This window comes from Ornithorhynchus anatinus, chromosome X1 (genome assembly GCF_004115215.2).
Source record: "Ornithorhynchus anatinus isolate Pmale09 chromosome X1, mOrnAna1.pri.v4, whole genome shotgun sequence".
In the NCBI taxonomy this organism is placed as follows: Eukaryota; Metazoa; Chordata; class Mammalia; order Monotremata; family Ornithorhynchidae; genus Ornithorhynchus; species Ornithorhynchus anatinus.
Window position 1 is genome coordinate 73,645,685 of NC_041749.1, and position 22,150 is coordinate 73,667,834.

At 40.6% G+C, this 22,150-nt stretch overlaps 1 protein-coding gene across 2 annotated transcripts in view; it reads right to left on the reverse strand.

Annotated features, from left to right (window-relative positions):
- CACNA2D3 (calcium voltage-gated channel auxiliary subunit alpha2delta 3) overlaps positions 1-22,150 on the reverse strand; it is a 1,019,762-nt gene that overhangs the window by 318,248 nt on the left and 679,364 nt on the right. For both annotated transcript variants that reach the window (XM_029052259.2, XM_029052258.2), the window contains exons 12-13: positions 18,797-18,875; positions 6,146-6,279 (exon numbers count right to left, since the gene is read on the reverse strand). In XM_029052259.2, coding sequence (XP_028908092.1) covers positions 6,146-6,279; positions 18,797-18,875 — 213 coding nt within the window. The remainder of the gene's footprint in view (positions 1-6,145; positions 6,280-18,796; positions 18,876-22,150) is intronic.

Below are 22,150 nucleotides of genomic sequence, written 5' to 3' on the forward strand. Positions count from 1 at the left end.
TAAGCAACACTGCTTCTCCACTAAGCCACGCGGTTCTGCCTCCAGTTTCTACAGCTAAGCTCTGCCAACAGATATGAATTTGTGCATTGTCTTCTTGAATTCTGGACACTCATAAAGGAAGAGATATCCTATTAAGGCAATTACAAAATCACTTAGTCTTAACCCCTTAGTCCATACCTTTTGACGAGTGATATACTTAGCATTCTCTCCCCTGACAAACTTAGAAAATTGGTAGAATCTATATTAGCATTTGGATTTAAACAATCAGAAAAAGCATAACCTGTTGGAAGAAAGAAAATTGCTTTGGCAATGGAAAAGAGTGACTCACTAATCTAATGGAGTTCTTTGAAGGAGTCAATAAAGTGTGAATATATGAAAATCGGTGGACATAATATATTTATATTTTCAAAGATCCTTTGACAAGCTTCTACAACAAAGGTTTATTCCACAACAACAAAACCCAACACAATAATCTTGGGATGGAAGGGAATACAGAAGAGGCTAATAGGTGGTAAATCAATCAATCAATCATATTTATTGAGCACTTACTATGTGAAGAGCACTGTACTAAGGGCTTGGGGAAACAAAGGGAAGGAATAAAAAGCCACATTCCTCAACAGTGTAAATAGTGTGGTTACCTAGGAATTGGATAAGGCTGGTCACTTTTTTTTAATAGTCTTTGTTAAGCACTTACTATGTGTCAAGCACTGTTCTAAGTGCTGGGGTAGACACAAGGTTATCAGGTTGGACACAGATCCTGTCCCACATGGGACTCATAGTCTAAGTAAGCGGGAGTAGGATTTAATCCCCATTACCCAGTTGAGGGCACTGAGGCATAAATATATTAAGTGACTTGTCCCAGATCACAAAGCAAGTAATTGGCAGAGCTGGGATTAGAACCCAGGTCCTCTGACTCCCAGGCCCATGCTCTTTCCATTAGACCATACTGCTTCCCTGGTCTTAATTGAACACCTTCATAAATGATCTAGAAGAGACTAAAAGAGAGTGGGGGGGGGGGGGAGAGAGGACCTAGACCTATTATAGAGACCTCATCCAAATTCTCTATTGTCACCTCCACCTGAGAACCAGACTCAACATAGGATGGTAAAATAGAATCACCAATAATCAAGGGCTGGAAATAACAGTTCACCACTACTGAGGCAATGTTTTAGCTTGAATGAGGTTCCCTGAGGCAGAAATGTGAGCAGAATGGTGACAGCAGGACACTCTAGGTAGATGTCCATATGAGCTATTCTGAGCCACTCTGATCTGCATCTGGCTCTATGTGATTCCTTCCATACTAGCAGCTAATAGTAGGAGCCAGTTAGGAAAGCAGCAGTCCAGAGTAGTAGTGCCTTTGATGCTCTACAAACTATTCCTCTAAAAACTCCTTGAGTAAGATGTTTACACTCATTGCCAACACTTCCCCCCATTTTCTCCTTGACCACCTACAATCTAGCTTCTGACCCCTTTATTGCATGATGGAAACTGCCCACAAATGACCAACCTCCTTCTTGCCAAATTCAATGGCCTCTATTCCATCCTAATCCTCCTCTACCTCTCAACTGTCTTTGACACTGTGGACCAACCCTTCTCCTGGAAACATTATCTAACCTTGGCTTCACTGACACTGTTCTTTCTTGGCTCTCTTCCCATCTCTCTGGATGCTCCTCCTTTTCTTTCTCAGGCTCCTCCAATGCCACACACTCCATCACTGTGGGCATCCCTCCTGGCTCGATTATGGGTCTTCTTCTATTCTCTATCTACTGTCATTTCTTTAGAGAACTCATTCACTCCCAGAGCTTCAACTACCATGTCTACATGGATGATTCCCAAATCTATCTCTCCAGCACGTTTCTCTCCCTTTCACCACAGTCAGATATTTCTCCCTGCCTGCAGGATATCTCTACTTGGATGTCCAAATGACACCACAAACTAAACATGTCCAAAACAGAACTCCTCATCTTTCCACCTAAACCTTGTCATCCCTGTCTTTTCCAACACTGTAATCAACACCCCATCCTCCCTGTCTCATATGCCAATACCTTTGGCATTATTCTCAACTCATCTCTCTCATTCAACCTGCATATTTAGTCTATCATCAAATCCAGTGGTTCTTCCTTCACAACATCTCCAAAATCCATGCCTTCCTCTCCATCCAAACTGTCACCATACTGAACCAAGCACTTATACCCTGCCTCAACGACTGCATTATCCTTCTTGCTGACTTCGCAGCCTCCAATCTCTTCTCCAGTCCATACTTCACTCTGGTCCTCAGTTTATTTTTCTAAGAAAACATCCAGTGCACATCTCCCCACTCTGAGAAATCTGCCAATGATTGTCTATCCATTTCCACATCAAATGGAAACTCCTTACCATTGGTTTTAAGACAATCAATCAGCTATCCCTTTCCTACCTAACCTCACTGATTTCCTAGTACAACCCAGCCCATACACTTCATTCGTCTAACACCAACCTGCTCCCTGTACCTTGATAGCAAATGTCTCGCTGACATTCCCTTGATCATGTCTTCCCTCTAGCTTGGAACTCCCTCACCCTACATATTACAGACCACCACTGTCCTCATCTTCAAAGCCCTCCTAAAATCACCTCTCCTCCAAAAGACCTTTCCTTACTAATCCATTTCCCCAACTATTTGCTCTCCCTTCTGCATTGCCTAGGCACTTAGGTTTGTACTCCTTAAGCACTTTGATGCTCGCCCCATCCCTACAGAACTTAGGTACATATCCACAGTCTCTGCAGCTTCCCCTACCTGTAATTTATTTTAATATTTATCACCCCTACTAGACTGTACATTCCTTGAGGGGAATAATCATGTCTACCAAATGTATTGTACTTTCCCAAGAGTTTAGTACAGTGTAAGGGGAGGGACTGTATCTGTTACTGATATGTACATTCCAAGCACTTAGTACAGTGCTCTGCACATAGTAAGCACTCAATAAATACTATTGAATGAATGTATTGCACTTAGTAAGTGCTCAATAAATACCACTGATTGATTAACCTCAGAAGGCCTCTACCTACTCCTCAAGTCTTTCTCTCAAGTGTTCATGCCTGAACTTCCCAGTAGTGATGTCAGAGTCAGTTAGACTCTGAGAATTCATAAGGAATTGTTGTATAATGAATGGTTATGAGGTTCATGAAAGTAGGGAGGGCAGAACAAGGATTTTAAAACATAGTGAAACATAGCTTGTGCTATGCCTATAAAGGCTTCAGGAAGATTGGGACACCCAAAGGAAGACAATAATAATAATGATAGCATTTGTTAAGTGCTTACTATGTGCCAGGCTAAGTGCTGTGGTAGATACAAGGTAATTGGATTGGTCACAGTCCACATTGGCCTTACAGTCTTCATCCCTCTTTTACAGATGTGGTAACTGAAGCCAGAGAAGTGAAGTGACCTGCCCAAGGTCACACAGCAGACAAGTGGTGGATCCAGGATTAGAACCCAGGACCTTTTGACTCTCAGGCCTGGGCTCTATCCATTAAAATATGAACAGGTGGCACAACTGGCTAAACCACCAGTGTGGCCAAGGACAATCCTGGCAGGTAACACAACATGGAATGGGCTGTCGGTTGCATATCACTCTCTCCAGCCACACCCATTCACATGGACAAGGTGTCTGCAGTGTCATCTTTGAAAATGAAGTATGGCTAATATATTAGCCAATGAAGAAAGACCTGTTTGCTTAGGCAAAGTGTGCATTCACTCATTTAACTGAGATGTTGGCATTTTTTCTTTTTTCCAGAAGATTGGCACAAGAGACAATCAGATTTTCACAGAACTAAAGCATTCTGCTAGAGGAGTTTTCAAATGTGTTTGCAAAGGAAAAAAAACCCGAAGAGAAGAATAGCAATACTGTTCTATAAGATTTGCAAAGTTCTCTACATGCTGCCCAGCTTTGGTGCTTTCCCAGATGACAGTGTTTACACACGATGGACCTACCTATCAATCCACTAGGGAGGTGATTTTAAAATGAAACATAACCCCGTCCTGCCATCCTGTGGAATAACATGTTGCTTTTTCCAGGGGATAGTTCTAAGGACTTGAATTCAGGTTACTAAAGGCTCTTTCTTCTAAATAAATAAATATATAAAGATAGGAAAGTAAGTCTCCCCTCAGGTTCTTTCCTAAGTCTTGTCAGTTGTTGCACATGTTGAAAAATATGTGTTTGCACAGAAATTCAGTGGTTAACATGGTGATACCTCCAAGTAGAACAAGAAAATCTGGCTCTAAGAATGAATTTTCACTTTGGTTAGAAACATTCACTTTAATGTGACAGGCTTTAGTTTACTATTTGACTTTGAATACACCACCATCATCATCATCTACCCTGAATCATAGGGCTATAACTTCGGTGCCTTCTTGGGCAGCGCCCTCTCATTTACCTCCTACATTAGACATCTCTAGATCATGTGAGTTGTTGTTCTACAATATTTTATAGATTTGTACCAAGCTCTCCTCCCTCCAGACCACCACCTTGGCATAATCTCTCATCACCTCTTGGCTCGCATCACCTGCTGTAATCATCTCTTTATAGGTCTTCCTGATCCCAGCCTCAACCCCTTTCAGACTAACATATTCAGATGCACCCATTTTTCTAAAATACCATTACAAACACATCTTGTTCTATGATTGATTTCTCAAAAAATATCCAATGACTTCCCACTGCTTCTCACATAAAACCAAAATCATTTACCATCAACTTCAAGGATCTCCAGCAGCTAATTTCCTCTTTCCTATTGGCTCTCTTCTCTAGATAGTTACAAATGTGTGCTCTTTCCTGCATCCAAATTCATTTCCTAACCACTCCTTGCTTTTGACTCTCTCAATTCTGACCCATCGCTCACACCTTTCCCTCTGCCTTGAATGCTCTCCCCTCTCAACATGGCTAAATATTTTCCCTCCCTCCTTTCTTTCAAAGCCTGTCTCGATAATCATTTCCATCAAAATCCTTCCACCATGACCATCACACCCTCCCTTCAACCACCTCAGCAGGTTGATGTACTCACTTGCTTATTATTTATAAGTGGATAAATAACAGATAAAGCAACATATCTAATATATTCTTTTTAACTATTGTACTTTTGTTAATTTATTTCTGCTTGTCTTTTCCATTCATTGGTAAACTCCTTGAGCACAGGGATCCCATCTTCTATTCTGCTGGTTTGACTTCCAAGCACCACATACAGAGCTTGGCACACAGTATTCATTCATTCCATCGCATTTAATGCATGCTTACTGTGTACAAAACATTGTACTAAGAGCTTGGGAGAGTATACTACAACAAAAAACAGACACAACCTAGAGGGGGACACTCCTAAATACTGTAGACAGTGGGTACTGCTAAATACTGCTGATGATAATGATTGGCTTTTTTGGTTGAATTGGGGATAGAAGAGGCCCAAATGATTAACCACAGAAAGAATACAGAAAGCTTTAGCAGCCACACATGTAGGGAGGTATTGCTGCAGCCATTCTGTTTCATCTACCACTCTTTGCCAATCTATAATTAAACTGAAGATTGAGGATACAGAGTATCAACTAGGCTGTAGCAGGAAAATATAATGGTAGAGGAGAAATTTGAATGTGATTATCTATCGTTTTTGCCAAGAAAACAACACACTGAAATAAAATATAAAACACAGAACACAGTCCTAGTTCTCAATTGTAATGTGCACCTTTACAGAGTTCTGCTTTTCAGCAAAACTTTTTATGTTAGACTGAGGACAATTGAAAAAAAAGGAAGTGATTACACAGGGAAGTATATATAGTATATATATATATATACATATATATATATATATGTATATATTGCCACTGACAAGGCCAGGCAGTAGCAAAAACGTATGAGGATCTGAGGACATTGTCCTCTGACTCACTGTAGCATGTCTTCCTTATAAATACGCCCCCAGAGGCTGTCACTGGAATAAGTCAAATCAAATCATCCCATTGTGAAACTTCTCGCTTAATGCTACATTCAGAGTAAAGTTTCATTGCCTTGGGGTATGGGAATTTGAGACATATCTATGATTTCCTTATCCATAATGAGTCCTGCAACTCCAAATGTGGCCTGGTAAGAATGTACAAGGCATTCTTTCCCTGGATAGCCCACAGACTTACAGTGTTGTCAATGTACGCTTCAGTCCATACCACATCATGCTCCTGGTCAATGACCTTAGGTCGGCTCAGAACATGGAGATATTCCATGACATTTTCCTGCACATCAGCCAGAGTGGAGATCTGAGTGAAAAAACCTGTGAAACACCAAAGGAAAATCCATGTTATTTACAGAGAGGGGAACCAGCAGTGTGCATTTCCTGCCTGCCTTTTATACTAGTGCAAAAAACAAAATATAAGATGAAGCAGCTAAAAATGTAATGCCAGAAATTTTTAGCCCTATTTTAATAAGATCAATCCTGATTTCTGTGAGTTTATTCAGTTTGCTGTCATTCTGTTGTTTTATTTGATAAATCAATTAGATGTTAAAGTATACTTGCACCACCTTATTTTCTTGGTCCCTTAAGTCACAATCCATCCTACCAGCTCAATATTTTATTGTCCAGTAATTGCACCTGCAATGTGCTGCTTGTTAGTCTAGACTTTGTTGGGAGTAATTGAAAGAAAAAGGAGGAGGAGGGAGGAAGTCTTGTGTGCTTACTGTGTTGGCTTTGATTTAGATTTTCTTCTGGTGATTTGGAAACCTGAAGATGAAGCCTTCATTGAAACACAGAGCCTTCTCTTGTGAGAACAAGACACCCAACAACATAAAGTAACCTTGAACCATTTGAACCCAAGAAGCAGGGCAAGGCAATTATGGCCTCAATGCTCAGATCTGCACTTCATGGCCTTTAATGCCTGTTAACAGGAATGCGATAAAATTCAGATTCCCATCATTCTCTGTTCAGATTGTGGGGAGAGAAAAGAAATGTTTCATCATCGGTGTCATCCAAAGGGTCACAGACCTAGGAAACTTTCAAACAAAGAGCAGCTGGTTTGAATTTAGTGTGCCAGTCTCAAACCAGGTGTGGTTTCTGGTTGAATAACAACAGCTTAGCATAGCTCTAATGAAAATGTATTGTCACTCCTTCCCTCCCCCACCCTAGCTGCAAGCTCAGAACTGGCCTATTCTAGTTCTTTGCAAAATCAAACCTGAAGTTACAATAACTGTCTGCAGGGAGTGGTTGTTTAGTATACACTTGACTCCATGGGAAGCAATTTAAAATGATTGGGGATGCCTCCCTACTTCCCCACCTCCACACCCTATATTCCCAGAGGGAAATTACTGACCATGATGTACAATCCTCAAAATAAGCAATGCCCCTCCTGAGGACTTGAGTTGAGCTCATGCTGAGGAATGATGGAATTAACTGCCTTTCTAGAAAATAGTCCATCTCCTTTTCTTTGGTGGGCAAACCTCTTTACTAGAGAAAGCTGAACCTGCCAAGGCAGAGCAGTCTCTTTATCACGGCACACCTCTTTATGTGTAGTGGCTAGTTATGTTCAGTTTTGAATTCCTGTATTGTAAGCTTCTGATGACACTGCCTCTAAAATATTTTGTCTTTCCAGATGTTTCCCTTTCCTAATCTAAGCCTAGGCTCTGATCATTTTCCTGTCCAGATTTGGGGCTCTGAGAGAGAGAGTTGAAAACCTGGAGACAGGGTAGAGAGATCCATTTTTCTTACCAAAAGGGTCAACCATGTGGTCAGGGCCTCTACTTTTACTTCTTAATTTATTCCCCTCCTTTCACTGGTAATGTTCCTTAAGCAATGTCTTTGCAACACTGGCCTCTGTAGACCTCCCTTTCCATTTATGAAGGCTGGTCTCTCCTCTCTCTAATCTCTTGATTATGGTCCTCTGGTAATTTCACCAGGTCAGGACCCTTACTTGAGCACTGCCTGGAGAGTCCTTAATATGGCTCCACACAGAGCCACAGTTGGGGGCTCTCTGAGAATAATAATAATAATTACGGTATTTGGTGAGCACTATGTGCCAGGCACTGTATTAAGCACTGGAGTGGATACAAGCGAATTGGGTCGGACACAGTCCATGTCTCTCATGGGGCTCACAGTCTCAATCCCATTTTACAGACAAGGGAGCTGAAGCCCAGAGAAGTGAAGAGACTTGTCCAAAGTCACACAGCAGACAAATGGCAGAGCCAGGATTAGAACCCATGACCTTCTGACTCCCAGGCCAGTGCTCTATTCACTATGCCATTCTGCTTCTGCTGAAAAGTGGGAACTCTGAAGAGTATGGAGGTAGTAAGTGAGGAAGCAGTGTGAGAGAACTGCTAAAAAACCACCAGGATGCTGGAAGTGAAGAAAGATGAAGAGACATGGAGCACAGGGAAGAACATTTGTCCCATAATATTCCACTGGGTGACCAGCAGGAGGCCCTGAGCATAATCCTGGCAACAAGCCTGGAATATTAAAATACTAAAACACCAAATATGGGGAGTGTCAAGGAAGCAAGGCAGGAGGAAGGAAGGGGAGAGGGGCCCCAGGGGCTACCAGAGACTGGAAATTGTTTTTGAAGAATTTGTTTTGCCCTAAATCCCATCCAAGTGATGAGAGATGAGTGCAACCTCTAATGGGTTTGCAGGGGACACATGTTACAGAGTGAAGTAATGGAGATTCTGGAAAGCAGAGTGCAAGTGCAGGCAGCGGAATTAGTAGCAGCTAGTAAGAGAGAAAAAATTTATTCTGTTTTCCTCCTTGACTGTTAGGGGCTGGAAGGAAAGATGGGTAAAAGGGAGAAGAAAGGAGGGAAGATAAAAGGGGCAAAGGAAAACCACTGTAGGGGAAATGCAGAAAGGAGAAGAAAGGAAGGGAAAGAAGTTAGGCAATAAAAATAATAATGTTGGTATTTGTTAAGGGCTTACTATGTGCAGAGCACTGTTTTAAATGCTGGGGTAGATACAGGGTAATCAGGTTGTCCCACATGAGGCTCACAGTCTTAATCCCCATTTCACAGATGAGGGAACTGAGGCATGGAGAAGTTAAGTGACTTGCCCACAGTCACACAGCTGACAAGTGGTAGAGCGGGTTTCGAACCCATGACCTCAGACTCCCAAGCCTGGGCTCTTTCCACTGAGCCACGCCGCTTCTCTTAGGTATAGGGCTTAGAGTACACCAGAAGCAAAACACATGATTACTGTAATAGCAGTGATGGATAGGCTCTATTACAGTGCTTCTCTATAGAAAAGCAGCGTGGCTCAGTGGAAAGAGCCCGGGCTTGGGCGTCAGAGGTCATGGGTTCAAATCCCGCTCTGCCACTTGTCAGCTGTGTGACTGTAGGCAAGTCACTTAACTTCTCTGTGCCTCAGTTACCTCATCTATAAAATGGGGATTAAGACTGTGAGCCTCACATGGGACAATCTGATTAGCCTGTATCTACCCCAGCGCTTAGAACAGTGCTCTGCACATAATAAGCCCTTAACAAATACCAACATTATTATTATTATTATCAGGCATACATTACTTAGATATAGTGGGAATAGGCAGAAAAACCATGACACAACTCATACTAGCATAAGCATGTTAGGATAAAATAGTTGAATAATAGGATGTACAACAGACTATATGTACACACAAAGTTGATTGGGGAAACTACCAGTACTTTTCAAAGCTTTCCACTGCTGAAGAAATTCTAGCCAGTATCATTCCATTCTCCATATATACCCACTCCCCTGGAAAACTCATCTGCTCCCATGGCATCAACTACCACCTCATGTGGATGATTCCCAAATCTTTATCTCCAGCCGTGATCTTTTTCCCCTCTATGCAGTCTCGCATTTCCTCTTGTCTTCAAGACAACTCTACTTGGATGTTCTGCTGACACCTCAAACTTTATACGTCCTAAACAAAACTCCTTATCTCCCCACTCAAGCCCTGTCTTCCCACTGATTTTCCCATCACTGTAGACAGCACCACCATTTTCCCTGTCTCACAAGCCCATAACTTTCACATTTTCCTTGACTCATCTCTCTTATTCAACCCACATATCCAATCTCTCACTAAATCCTCTCAGTTCAACCTGCAAACATTGCTAAAGTCTGTCTTCACCCCTTTATTCAAACTACTATGTTGATCCAAGCACTTATCCTATCCCACCTTGATTAACCTAGCAGCCTCCTTGCTTACCTTCCCGCCTCCTTCCATATTTCACTCCAGCCCATATTTCACTGTTGCCCAGATCATTTTTCTACAGAAATGTTCAGACCATGTTTCCCCACTCCTCAAGAATCTCCAGTAGTTGCCCATCTACCTCTGCATTAAACAGAAACTCTTTACCATTGGTTTACCATCGTGTTAAACACAACATAACTGGGTTGGACACAGACACTTTTCCACATAGGGCTCATAGTCTTAATACCTAATTTACAGATGAGGAAACCGAAGCACAGAGGAGTTAAGTGACTTGCCCAAGGTCACACAGCAGACAAGTGGTGGAGCCGGGATTAGCCGTGTTCTTTCCACTAGGCCATGCCACTTCTCTTTTTGACTGCCGGTGGCTGGAGGGACAGCTGGGATGAGGAGGAAAAGAAAGGAGGGCAGAAAAAGGGGGAAATGGAGAACCACTTTTAAGTGAAATGCAGAAAAGGGAAGAAGGGAAGGGAAAGAAGTGGGAAAGGCAGTCAGGACTGTCCACAGCACTTGCAAGCACTCAGTCAGTTCACCCCCTCCTACCTCTATTTGCTGTTCTCTTATTACACTTCACTTCCCTAATGTCAAACTACTCACTGTACCTTGATTTTGTCTATCTCGCTGTTGATCTCTTGCCCACATCCTTCCTCTGGCCTGGAACCCTCTCTCTCTTCATATCCAGTATTTACTCTCCCCACCTTCAAAGCTCTATTGAATTTGCATCTCCTCCAAGAGGCCTTCCCTGACTAAGCCCTCATTTCTTCTTTTCCCACTCCCTTGTCACCCTTGTCACCCTGATTTGCTCCCTTTATTCATCACTCTCTCAGCCCCAAAGCTCTTATCTACATAACTGTAATTTATTTATATTAATATCTGTTTCCCTCTCTAGACTGTGAGCTCATTGTGAGCAGGGAACGTGTCTACCTACTCTGTTGTATTGTGCTCTCCCAAGTAAGTAGTAGAGTACTATGCACAGTTAGCACTCAATAAATATGATTTATTGATTAAATGATTAAATTACAGTGGAATATTATCGACCGTGTAATGTCTGATTTTAAATGTGACTTCAGAAGAAATTTGATATGGCAGACATGATGCTTATAGCATATGAGTATAAGATAAACCTTAAGCTCACTGTGGCCAGGGAATGTGTCTACCAGCTCTGTTGTACTCTCCCAAGTGCTTAGTGCTCTGCGTGCAGTAACTGCTCAATAAATGCCACTGATTGATTAGATGTAAAATATTGCTTTCATAGAGGTTATCAAAGCATGTTCTACCATCAAAAGACCTGAGTTCTCACAATCGCTAATCAAAATTAGTTGCCCCAAGCCAGTTACCAAGATCCTTTTCCTAAAGGTTGATTTGGGAATTTCTAGAGAGGAGGGAGCGGGGCAGGGGAGGAGGCACAGGGTTGGGGGAAGCAGGGTCCTGCTTCCTCTATTGCAAGGTCCCCATCCTTCCCTTTCCCAGAGATCATCAATTTACCCTTAACCTTCCTGGAACTGGAAGCCTGGGAGCACATATACCTTGGCTCAGACTTACCCACCCAATCGCCTGTGCCTACCCTCTCCTTCTATCTGTAAATTATTTTTGTTGGTCTCCCTGACTATAAGTTCCTTGGAGGAAGAGATTGTGTCTTCCAATTACTGTCCTCCCCCAAGTGCTTAGTAAAATGTTCTGCACATGGTAGATGCTCAATTGATAGACTGAATGAGTCAAAGTTAAAGGTCCCCTTTCTAACCCTTTCTCTAATACCATCAAAGTAAAGCAGAATGCTGTGTTAGCCCAGTTTTGTTCAAACTTACGCTATGCCACCAAGCCTCCTGAAGTAACAAACCTCCCACCCTACCTCCCTCCTTAAACCCTCATGAGGTCCTCTAACCACAGACCTCTCCACATTCAAAGTCCTCCTAAAATTCCACCCCTACTCCAACTAACTTTTCCTAATTAATTTCCTAGGATTCTGAACCATATCATCCCTTCAATTCACCAAATAATTTACTAAATCCTTTTCAGCACTGAATTTTTTGACCACTCTTGTAAATATTTTTATGTTTGTCTGCCCTGTTAGAGTGTAAGCTCTTCATGGGCAGGCAATGTGTCACTTCTTTATTTTGTAGTTTTTAAGTGCCTAGTACTGGCAATGCACCAATTGGAGATTCAATAAATGTTATTTCTTCTATTACTACCAAGATTTAGTAATGGAAGCAGTGCCATCTAGAATCAAGATATGCTTCTGATCAGGAGATAACTGCAACTCAACAGGCCAATGAACACTATCAAAAGCCTTTTAAAGAGTCATCCAAGACTGCTTTATACTGATGACAATGCTCTTGAGACACATACCCAAGAAGATATGTAGATGGTTAAAGTTTACAGAGTAAGCACCCAGCTATGGCTGAAAACTAGCCTGGGATGACCGAGGTTACATAGCAGTCTACTTCTGCAAAACCCTACATGCAACCAAAGATCTCTGTTAGCAGCCCAGAACTTTATGCTTTCACCAAGTGTTCCTATATAGACAATCCATGTTGCCCCACACCTCAAGAACCTCCAATGGTTGCCCATTCACCTCCACATTGAACAGAAACTTCTTATCATTGGATTTAAAACACTCAGTCAGCTCGCCCCCTCTACCTTATCTCATTGATTTCCTACCACAACCCAACCCTTACACTTCATGGACTGAATTTTTTTTTTTTTTAGAAAAATGATCTGAGCAGCAGAGTGCAATATAGACTTGAGTCCCCACTCCAGTCTATACTGCACTCTGCTGCTTAGATCAGATCAGAGACAGGAGATAGGGAGGTCAGCTAAGAGGCTGATGCAGTAGTCAAGGTGGGATAGCATAAATTCTTGGATTAACATGTTTGGATGGAGAGGAAAGGGTGGATTTTAGCAATGTTGTGAAATTAAAACTGACAGAATTTTGTGACAAACAATATATGGGTTGAATGAGAAAGATTAGTAGAGGACAATGCTAAGGTTACCTTTTCACTGTTTCAAAGGGTAAAAAGACCCAAACAGCTGCTCCATGATGACCTGAAATGGGTAGATGTAAACATGCTGAAAAAAATGAAGCGAAACCTCAAATGTAATACACATATCAATGGGCAAATGGGAGACAAAAGCAAAAGACAGATCACTCTGGTGTGCTGCAATCAGTAGTAGGGAGAATGTATTGAAGGGCAAGCTTTAAGAAAATCTGTCACCAAGAGGGAAGAAACAAAATTGGCATCAGGCACACCAGGTGAAAATGCCTGCCCATCACCCATTGGTCTGGTTAGCCACCACTCATACACACCCTGATAAAAATGTCACTCAGCATCATCACCTTTGAACTCAAAGGAAACACGCAGTTTGGATAATTATTTCACTCGGTTTGGGGTTTGCTCTTACATACTGTAGGATCAATATGGCCAAAGAAAATTCAATTACTTTGGGGAATTGAGAGTGGGTGAGTATTAGGGATGACATTCACAGGTGTTTTTGCAAGATTCATATGCCTTTTAGTTTTTAGAAAAGAGGAGAGGGGGCTACATTCCCAAACTGAGAAAATGGTGAGTAGTTTTGTCCCATCGGATAAAGAGAAGCATGGGATTAGGGAGTTTGGCCAGTTATAGAAAAAATGTGGAACAAACTGTCATCGTATGGGAAGTAGTAAAAAGGGATTTAGAACTAAAAGAAAGAAAAAAAAATATGCAGGGAAACCAAGAAAAAGCCTAAACAGACTTCGATGCAAGGGAATGTACATAAGAAGAAACAAAGGGAATTTCTTAAAATTCCATCAGCATGAGGATAGAGGGAAATGTAAAACATTATACGTTTAGCTTTGCAAGCAAAGTTGAAGGTAAAAGAACATAAAATATGAGGATAAGGTAGAAAACGTTTTCAAGAAATAGGAGTGAGCAGAATTAAGTGCAAGAACATTTAATTTCAGAGTGAAGTACTCCCAAGTTTTTGGCTGTTTGGGAAAAGGAGATAGGGTATGGAGAGAGACATTTTTTAAGGGAACAAAAACCAGGGGATGAAAAAAGCAACTGGGATTGTGATCTTGTGAGAAAACATATGCTGTACTATTTGCAGAATAAATGATGGGCCAAGCAGGAGTTTATGAATGGAAAGACAAAGTGGATTTTTTTTAAATGGAAAATGATGTAAATGGAATACAGAAAAGCAAAGCCTAATGAAACCTTGTAAAGAACAGACTTGGGAAGAGATGGAATACTACTTCTGGTAATGTTGTGATCATTAAACCCAAAGGAAAAGAAAATATCCTTCCACAAAATGAAGTGAGGGAATCCAAAGGGGTGGGGGGTGGGGGGGAGGTGCAAGGACAGATTGGGAGAATAGAGTGATTGTAGAGTTACAAACCATTAGTCAAAACAAGAATTGGCAAGAAGATATAAACATAGAAGATTATCTGAATCGGCCCCTGACTTGATTTCTATAGATGTTCAGAAGAGTTTCTTCAAGGATGCGCATCCCAAGGACCCCTTAGGATGAAAGAAGAAGATGGACCATAATTCTGTTTGTTCAAAATTTTCCAGAACGTATGTCCATGTAGAATGTTTCTTTGCTTACTGAAACTGTCATAAAAGCCCATCTCTTCTTGCTCGAAGTTTTCCTACCCATACTGTTGGCCTCAAATCCAATTAATTTTTCAGGACTAAGACCGGTGATGTAGATGGATAAGGGGCTAGAAAGGTTGAAAAGAAAAAGCCATGTCATAGAACTTAAACAAATGCATTTAATCAGCTAACCCTAGACCATTAAAAACCTTGACCTTTTCTAAAGTGTCTTTTTTTAAGGTTTTCATAAGGGTTTTGGTTAACAAATGTAATTTTTGATTGATAATAGGAAGTAGTTGAGGGCTGGAGTCCTTGGCTGTAACTATATACACTTCCTTTATTTTCCCTTTGTGTTCTTCACAGAACAGGGCTTCATTTTTTTCCCCTTTTTTGGATTCTTGCTCTTGAATGTTTAGTCTCCTTCTTAATGCGCTTTTAGACTTCATGACTCATGTGAGAATAAAGCCTGCAATCATTATGTAATTATGAAGGAGTAATTAATACTGGAATTAGTTACCCATTATGAATGGTCTGCTCATTTCTCCATATAACATCAATTTATTTATCTTATTCAAACAGAGGCTTTCCCGTGAAATTTATCTTCAATTATTCAGCATAATAAACTGCATGCTGTACCCTTGCACGATACCTTTTTAGTGGATACATACTACTATAACATTTTAAGCTTAATATTTATGGCTTTTAAATATTCCATATCTTGAAAAAAAGACAGATTCTAGAATCATGGCTAAAGTTGACCCATTATTTACAAATACCCCCTCATCTAATTATGCTGAGAGTCTGATAAAGTGAGGCAGTGTGGCCTAGTGGAAAGAACTGCATCCTAGTTCTAGCTCTAGCACTTGTCTGTTGTGTGGCCTCAGGTTTTCTCTGGGACTGATTTTCCTTACCTGTAAAATGGGGGGAAAAAATCCTTGTATTCTTCCCTCTGAGACTGAGAGCCCCATGTGGGATGGGAACAAGATCTGATTACTTGTATCTACTCCAGTGCATGGCACATAGAAAGCACTTAATAAGTACCATTATCATTATTAAGCATCTCAAAGGCCCTATGACTTCAGATTCTTCAATGTCATCAACATGTTGGAAAACCCTGTCATTACTGTCCCTTGGTCGTTCCTTTTAGTAGATTTAAATCTTGAATTGTCCCTGATGCCTCATTGCACCTAAGCAAGACAGACTGCAGTTCGACTATGAAAATTTACAAATTCCAAGTGTGACTACTTGGGAAATGAAGCCAGGCACTAGCTGATGGTCCATCTGGTTCAATTCAGCATCTGTTCTTCCCCAGAAAACAGAATCTCTCTTTTCCTGATCAACACCAGGGGCACAATGGTTTCACCCTCCTCATCTTCTCTCCTTTGCATTCATTCTTGGGGAAAATGTTCACACTGTTGCTGGCAGCGGGGTTGGGGGGAAGAGGGGCAGGTGTTGGATTGGGTGTGAATTACAAGCAGCAGGGCAGAATTCCTCTGCATGCATGTGAAATACATGGCCTTGGAGTAGAGCTGACTTTACAGCAAACCAGCCGGACTCAGAATGGAGTTTTCCCCAAAATATTTCATTCCCAAACTGGCATTTTATTTCCTATTTGTTTCATCTTTCTCATTTTTTAAAAAACTTCAATAGGAAGTACATAGAGTATTCCCTAATGTATTGTAAACATCCTTACAGTTGTGAGAGCTACAGAACAGCAGCTTGCATGGCCCTTTGGTGAAACATTTACTTCCTTCTGAAAGCACCTAACAGCTGGTACTGAAAGAGTAAAGAGATCATTTGCAATTCCTCCTCCTGAACTCTCTTGCCATTTTGCCAGTCTCAAAGTGAGTGGACTTTCAGTAGTCAGAACAAAGTATTAGGAAATGCTCAGCATGGCTCGATAGCATTTTCACATATGTGGCTGGGTGTATATACTCCCACAGAGGTTTCTGAGAAAGGTGCCTTTCAGGGTAGCAAGAGACCTGAATTCAAATCTTCTTTAAACAAGGCATAAGACAAGGAAGAGCCACCAAATTATTAACTGATAGAGAAGAAGGGAAGCAAGAAGGGGAGAGGCATCCCCTCCTCTTAATAATAGCTGTTTTGTAGATAACTAAACCATTATGACCATTCTTATTTTTACAGCAGGCAAACTTTCTTACAAAAGTGACTGTTAAGGGAGAAACAGTCACTGCTTATTTTAAAACTTGGCACGTTTTACATTAGAAAACCTTGTCTTTGTTTTATTGAATATTTGTGTAAATCTCCCTTTTTTTGTTTTTCAAGTGCACTTGCTTATGGAATGGTGGAAAAAGAGAATTATAAATTTCTTAAATGGTTCTATTGGGGCTTTGGGGTTTTGATTGTTTTAATGTATTTAAAATGGCTTGCTGTTCTGCCTCATTAAGGCCAGGCTCCCTCAAGATATGTCCTACTTATGCATAAAATGTCAAACAGCAATCTGCTTGGAGGTCTTATAGCTTTGTCATTCAATTTGAGGAGTTAAGGAACTCTTGCAAGGTGATATGAATTTCCTTTGAGATCGATTCCCAAGACAAAGTCTCTGCTGTCCACAAGCCAGTCAGCTGGAAACCTTGCAAACTGCCTTCATCTCTGCTGTGCTTCCAAGGGGAAAATCACTTCAAGGAAAATTGATTTTAGGGCCACTGACCTCAGTGACAAGAAGTTTTGCCCTCCCCCAACCTCCCTTCACGCAAGGCTAGGGCTGCAGTGCAGTTATTCAGCCAATCTGCACGTTCTCGCTCTTCTCCTCAAACTGTAATGCTTCATTTCACAGAACGTGGCTGAGCCAGAGCTGAAAAATATAAGGGGGAGCTCTGGACCTCATGTTACTTGAGATGAAAAATGTTGTACCGCTTCCCATGCTGTAACAATCTGAGTCTATAAACAATGATTTAATTAATGACCAGAGATGGATACTTGCTCACTGATGTTACGTGGTACAAAACCCATAACTGACGCAACTTGAAGCCAATGTTTATTTGGGCACTGATGATTAGAGCCAAACATTTAGATGGCCAACTATATTTCTGAATTGACAAAAACAATGACATTCTAGTCCCTGAGATTTATACAATAGAAACATGGGGAAGAAGGTGAAACAGGCTTGAGACTGGTGACGGTGAAGAAGAAGAAGAATATTCAATTTTGCCAGGAAGGGCTACACAGCTGAATCATAACAGATGGTCCACCCAAGCAGCTACTCTTTCTTTCTTGGATTTTCTCTTGTAAATTTACAGAGCTGTACTTTTCAGTCACTCTAAAAAACGCTTTGTTGACTAAGTTGTCTTCAAAAGGATGCTTCAAAGGACTCTTATAAACAATGACTAAAACTAAATTATGGTGTAATATTAGTTGATTAAGACAAGACTTCAATTTGAGTAATTCTCATCAGTTGGACACAGACAGTGGTTAAAACAATAACCCATGACTAAATGGATACTGGCTGATGTGATACATCATAATTTGATGTGGCAGAAATAACGCTCCCCCCCCCAAAAAAAAGGGAAGGAAGCATTTTTAAGACCACAGATAGAGAAAAATGGGGAAAGAGGTAGTTCAAGGATTTTTAAAAGCCAAAATATTGCAGACATGATGATACCATCGTACAGTTATTTTGGGATAGCCAACATCCCCCTAAATGATCAAGTCCCACACTTCTCTCTGCATTAAATCCACTTAATTCATCATTTAGACACGCATATATTTCTACATATGTCATTTTTTTAATGAAGGTTGTGATTTCTGAGCTAAAATAATGAAAAGCATTTCAACAAACGATTTGGAGTGTTGTTTTTTTTCTAAAAATTATGCATGCCATAGTGAGTTTTCACTTGAAAACTCTGCCATCTACAGACACTCATAAGGAAACCAGTCATCTTTCTGAAAGACTCATACCGTCCTCTGGATGAAATCTTCGTACCTCACATAGTCACAAGAATGACCCAAATCCTGCAGTAACACCGAAATGTTATTCGCAACTCAAAAAGACATTTACCTGGGTTACTTAGGTCCCCAGCTAAAGAGAGTAGACTAACCTTTGTTAGCACAGGCCATCCATTTGAGGTTATCAGCAAAAGCAGCTTCTCTTCCTATCAGATATGTAAATATGCGAACCTGAAAGCATAACAAATTGATTAATTTTAGGCTATTCTGCAGTTCCATGTTTCAAGTGCATGCAGTTTGACTCACTGAATGTCTCCATGGTTCACATCCATGTAACCATATTTAAAAGATTTGGAGTAGTCTCAACGAAAAATGTACACTAAAATGGGGTCCTTTGTTCACTCTTAACCATATGGCTATTGCTGTTGATATTTTTGGTGTATAACCAAAACCATGACTCAGGATAAATGAGGACAACTTTAAATAACGTTCATAAAACAAAATGCCATGTGTCTATGCTTCGTTCACAGTTGTATAGTTTGGTTTTTCAGAAGATTTTTCTGGTACTGGGTTAGTTTGAAATCATTAACCCCATTAATACTATACTGTGGCTGATACCCAGAGTACTGTTTCTCTAGTGAATCACATAACCCAAGCAGTCTCATAGAAATAAAGGCAGTAAAAAGGGTTCAAATATATGATACTAGAAAGTATTAAATGTTGTTCAAATGTTGTTCAGGGTATTTGTGCACCTAGGAGCAAGACATCTTAACCTCTAAAACTTCTCCCTTAACAAACAGGTCCAACAGGACATTTGCAATAAGAGGAAGACTGCCATTCCATCCTCCCATTCTCTGTGAGGACAAGGAGATCTGCCATGTCTGTGTTTCCAGTGTCATCATCGTAAATTGGAAGATCGAGGAGCAGAAGCACACAGTTTCACTGAAAGAAGCATCTTCAAAACCAGTACGATGAAAAGGAAGTTGGTAGGACTATTGAGATCCATTAATTTATGACAAATGGTAAATTCCAGCATCCATTTGCCCTTTTTAGCTCCATTGTTCCTTAACATGTCCCATGTCACTTTCCGGAGTTGTCCCAGCACAATAAGTCTATAAAGTGTATAATTTTCTTCACACATCCTACACCTTTTATCCCCAGGTCTGAATTCTTTTGAGTTTTTTTAAACCTTTTCTAATTCAGCCAGGATCAGGTTCCAGGTTCTCCTCTCCTACATTTCTAGCTCCCTGATAAGAAAATGCTGAGCCCTACATTTCCCATTTTTCCAAAGTTCCCCAAGCCCAAGAATGGCCTGATGAGGGCCTTCTTTCTTGGTCAGGCTTCTGGGAAACAGGGCACACTTTCACTCACCCAGAGCCTGCTTTCTGGGTGACTGCTTACAATCTCAATAAAAAACAATCTATGCCTTTCCTTCACACTCTGGCATATCAGCCCTCTACAGCTATTATCAGAGCCAATTAAACCAGGCTTAAACAATTGCTTATCAGATTGCAAATGTAGATTGAGATTATAATGTGATATAATAAATGTTTATTTCAACACCCCTTTTAACTGAAAAAATAAAACTATTAAGTGCTGGGTTTCAATCACCTAAAAATTAGATTTCAGGTTAAAATTATTAGGTAAAAGACTGTATTACAGTGATTAAAAAAAACCCTTCATCTTGACAGGCAGCTGTTAGGTTTATATGAATATAAATTGTTCCTTCATGAATTTTGTACAAAGCACCAGGGAAGTGGATCTCAGTCAGGAAAGCCACTGTAATCACTGAACAGAATACACACTCAAAAACACCAGCTTAAAAAAACACCTGTCCTAAATGGAAACACATTTGAGGTGAATCACTTTTTGTGTTTAGCCTAAGCTTCTGAGTACAGACAGCTATAGGATCAGGAAGAGGCTAACTATAAACATCCAATATGCTTCAATACCCCAGGCTTTAAGGATGCAACCTAATTATCTTGTATATACCCTAGAGTTTAGTACAGTACTTGACACTTGGCAAATGCTTAACAAATACCATATTTTTATTATTATTGTAATTATTACTACTATGCATTTTAGGGGGACACAGTCTACTTGGCACAAAGCTGGATAAAGAAGCTTAGTATATTCTGAAACTGTGAGTCACATGTGGAACAGGAACTGACTGATCTGATTTTATTGTATCGACCTCAGTGCTTACCATATTGTAAGTGCTTAACAAATAGTATTATTATAATTATTATTATTTTGTCAGGCTAAAGGACCAAAACCTGAGATATCTAATGGGTCACCTACCTGAAACTATAAAACATGGGCTCCTTCCTAAAGATGTGCTTAACATCACAAAGACATGCTATAAAGCAGAAGGTCATTGAACACTGTGGAGGTGTGTTTTGTTGTAATGAGGAACAAGTAGAGGCTTCCTGGACTAGAGGGAATGCATTGAGATAGTTCACAAAAGCAACATGTTACTTTTCATGACAAGGTTTCTCTAGGAATAATGGGCCATTTCACAGTAATTTATGTAAAATACACGTTCAACACATCAAGCCAAGTGACATCAGAAACCTTAATTTATGACAAACATAACTACCATTTGGATGAGCTAACAGAACCATGTCAAACTGGTGGCTCACAGGACACATGTGGCCCTCTGTCTTCCTGCTCACAGCCTCTTCCCTTCCAATCTGTAATGTTCACTACTTCCCAGATTATCTTTTTAAAGTGTCACTCAGTACATATCTCTCCACCTCTCAAACACTTCATTTGGCTTCCCATTACATTTCACATCAGGAAAAACTTCTCTCAATCAGTTTTCCACCAACTGTCTCCATCTTTCTTATCAACTACTATTCCTAAAGTCGTTCTCTTTATTCCTCCCAAGCTAATTTTTTAGCTTTATCTCACTCTTGACTCTTTCATCAACTTGCTCCTGCTATTACCCCAGCCTGGAAATATCTCTCCCCAAATCCAAAATATCACAACTTTGGACACGTCTAAAATCATCTTAAAATTCCTCCTCCTCTAACAAGCCTTCCCTGAATAATTTCCAATTTCTGTTTCTTTTAGCCGAGCAACCACCTCTAGCACTTGGGTATTTATCTGTTCCCTTTCTCAGTGCTTTGGTCAGTCATTCATTCAATCATATTTATTGAGTGCTTACTATGTGCAGAGCACCGTACTAAGTGCTTGGAATGTACAATTCAGCTACACAGTCATTTACTTATTCTGATTACTCTATAGAGAAGCAGGGAGGCTTAGTGGAAAGAGCACATCAAAGGATGTGGGTTCTAATACCAGCTACTCTACTTGTCTGCTGTGTGACCTTGGGCAAGCCACTTTACTTCTCTATGCCTCAGTTACCTCATCTGTAAAATGGGGATTAAGACTGTGAGCCCCACGTGGGGCAACCTGATTACCTTGCATCTAACCCGGCACTTAGAACAGTGCTTGGCACATAGTAAGCCCTTTAAGAAATAGCACAATTATTATTTATAAAT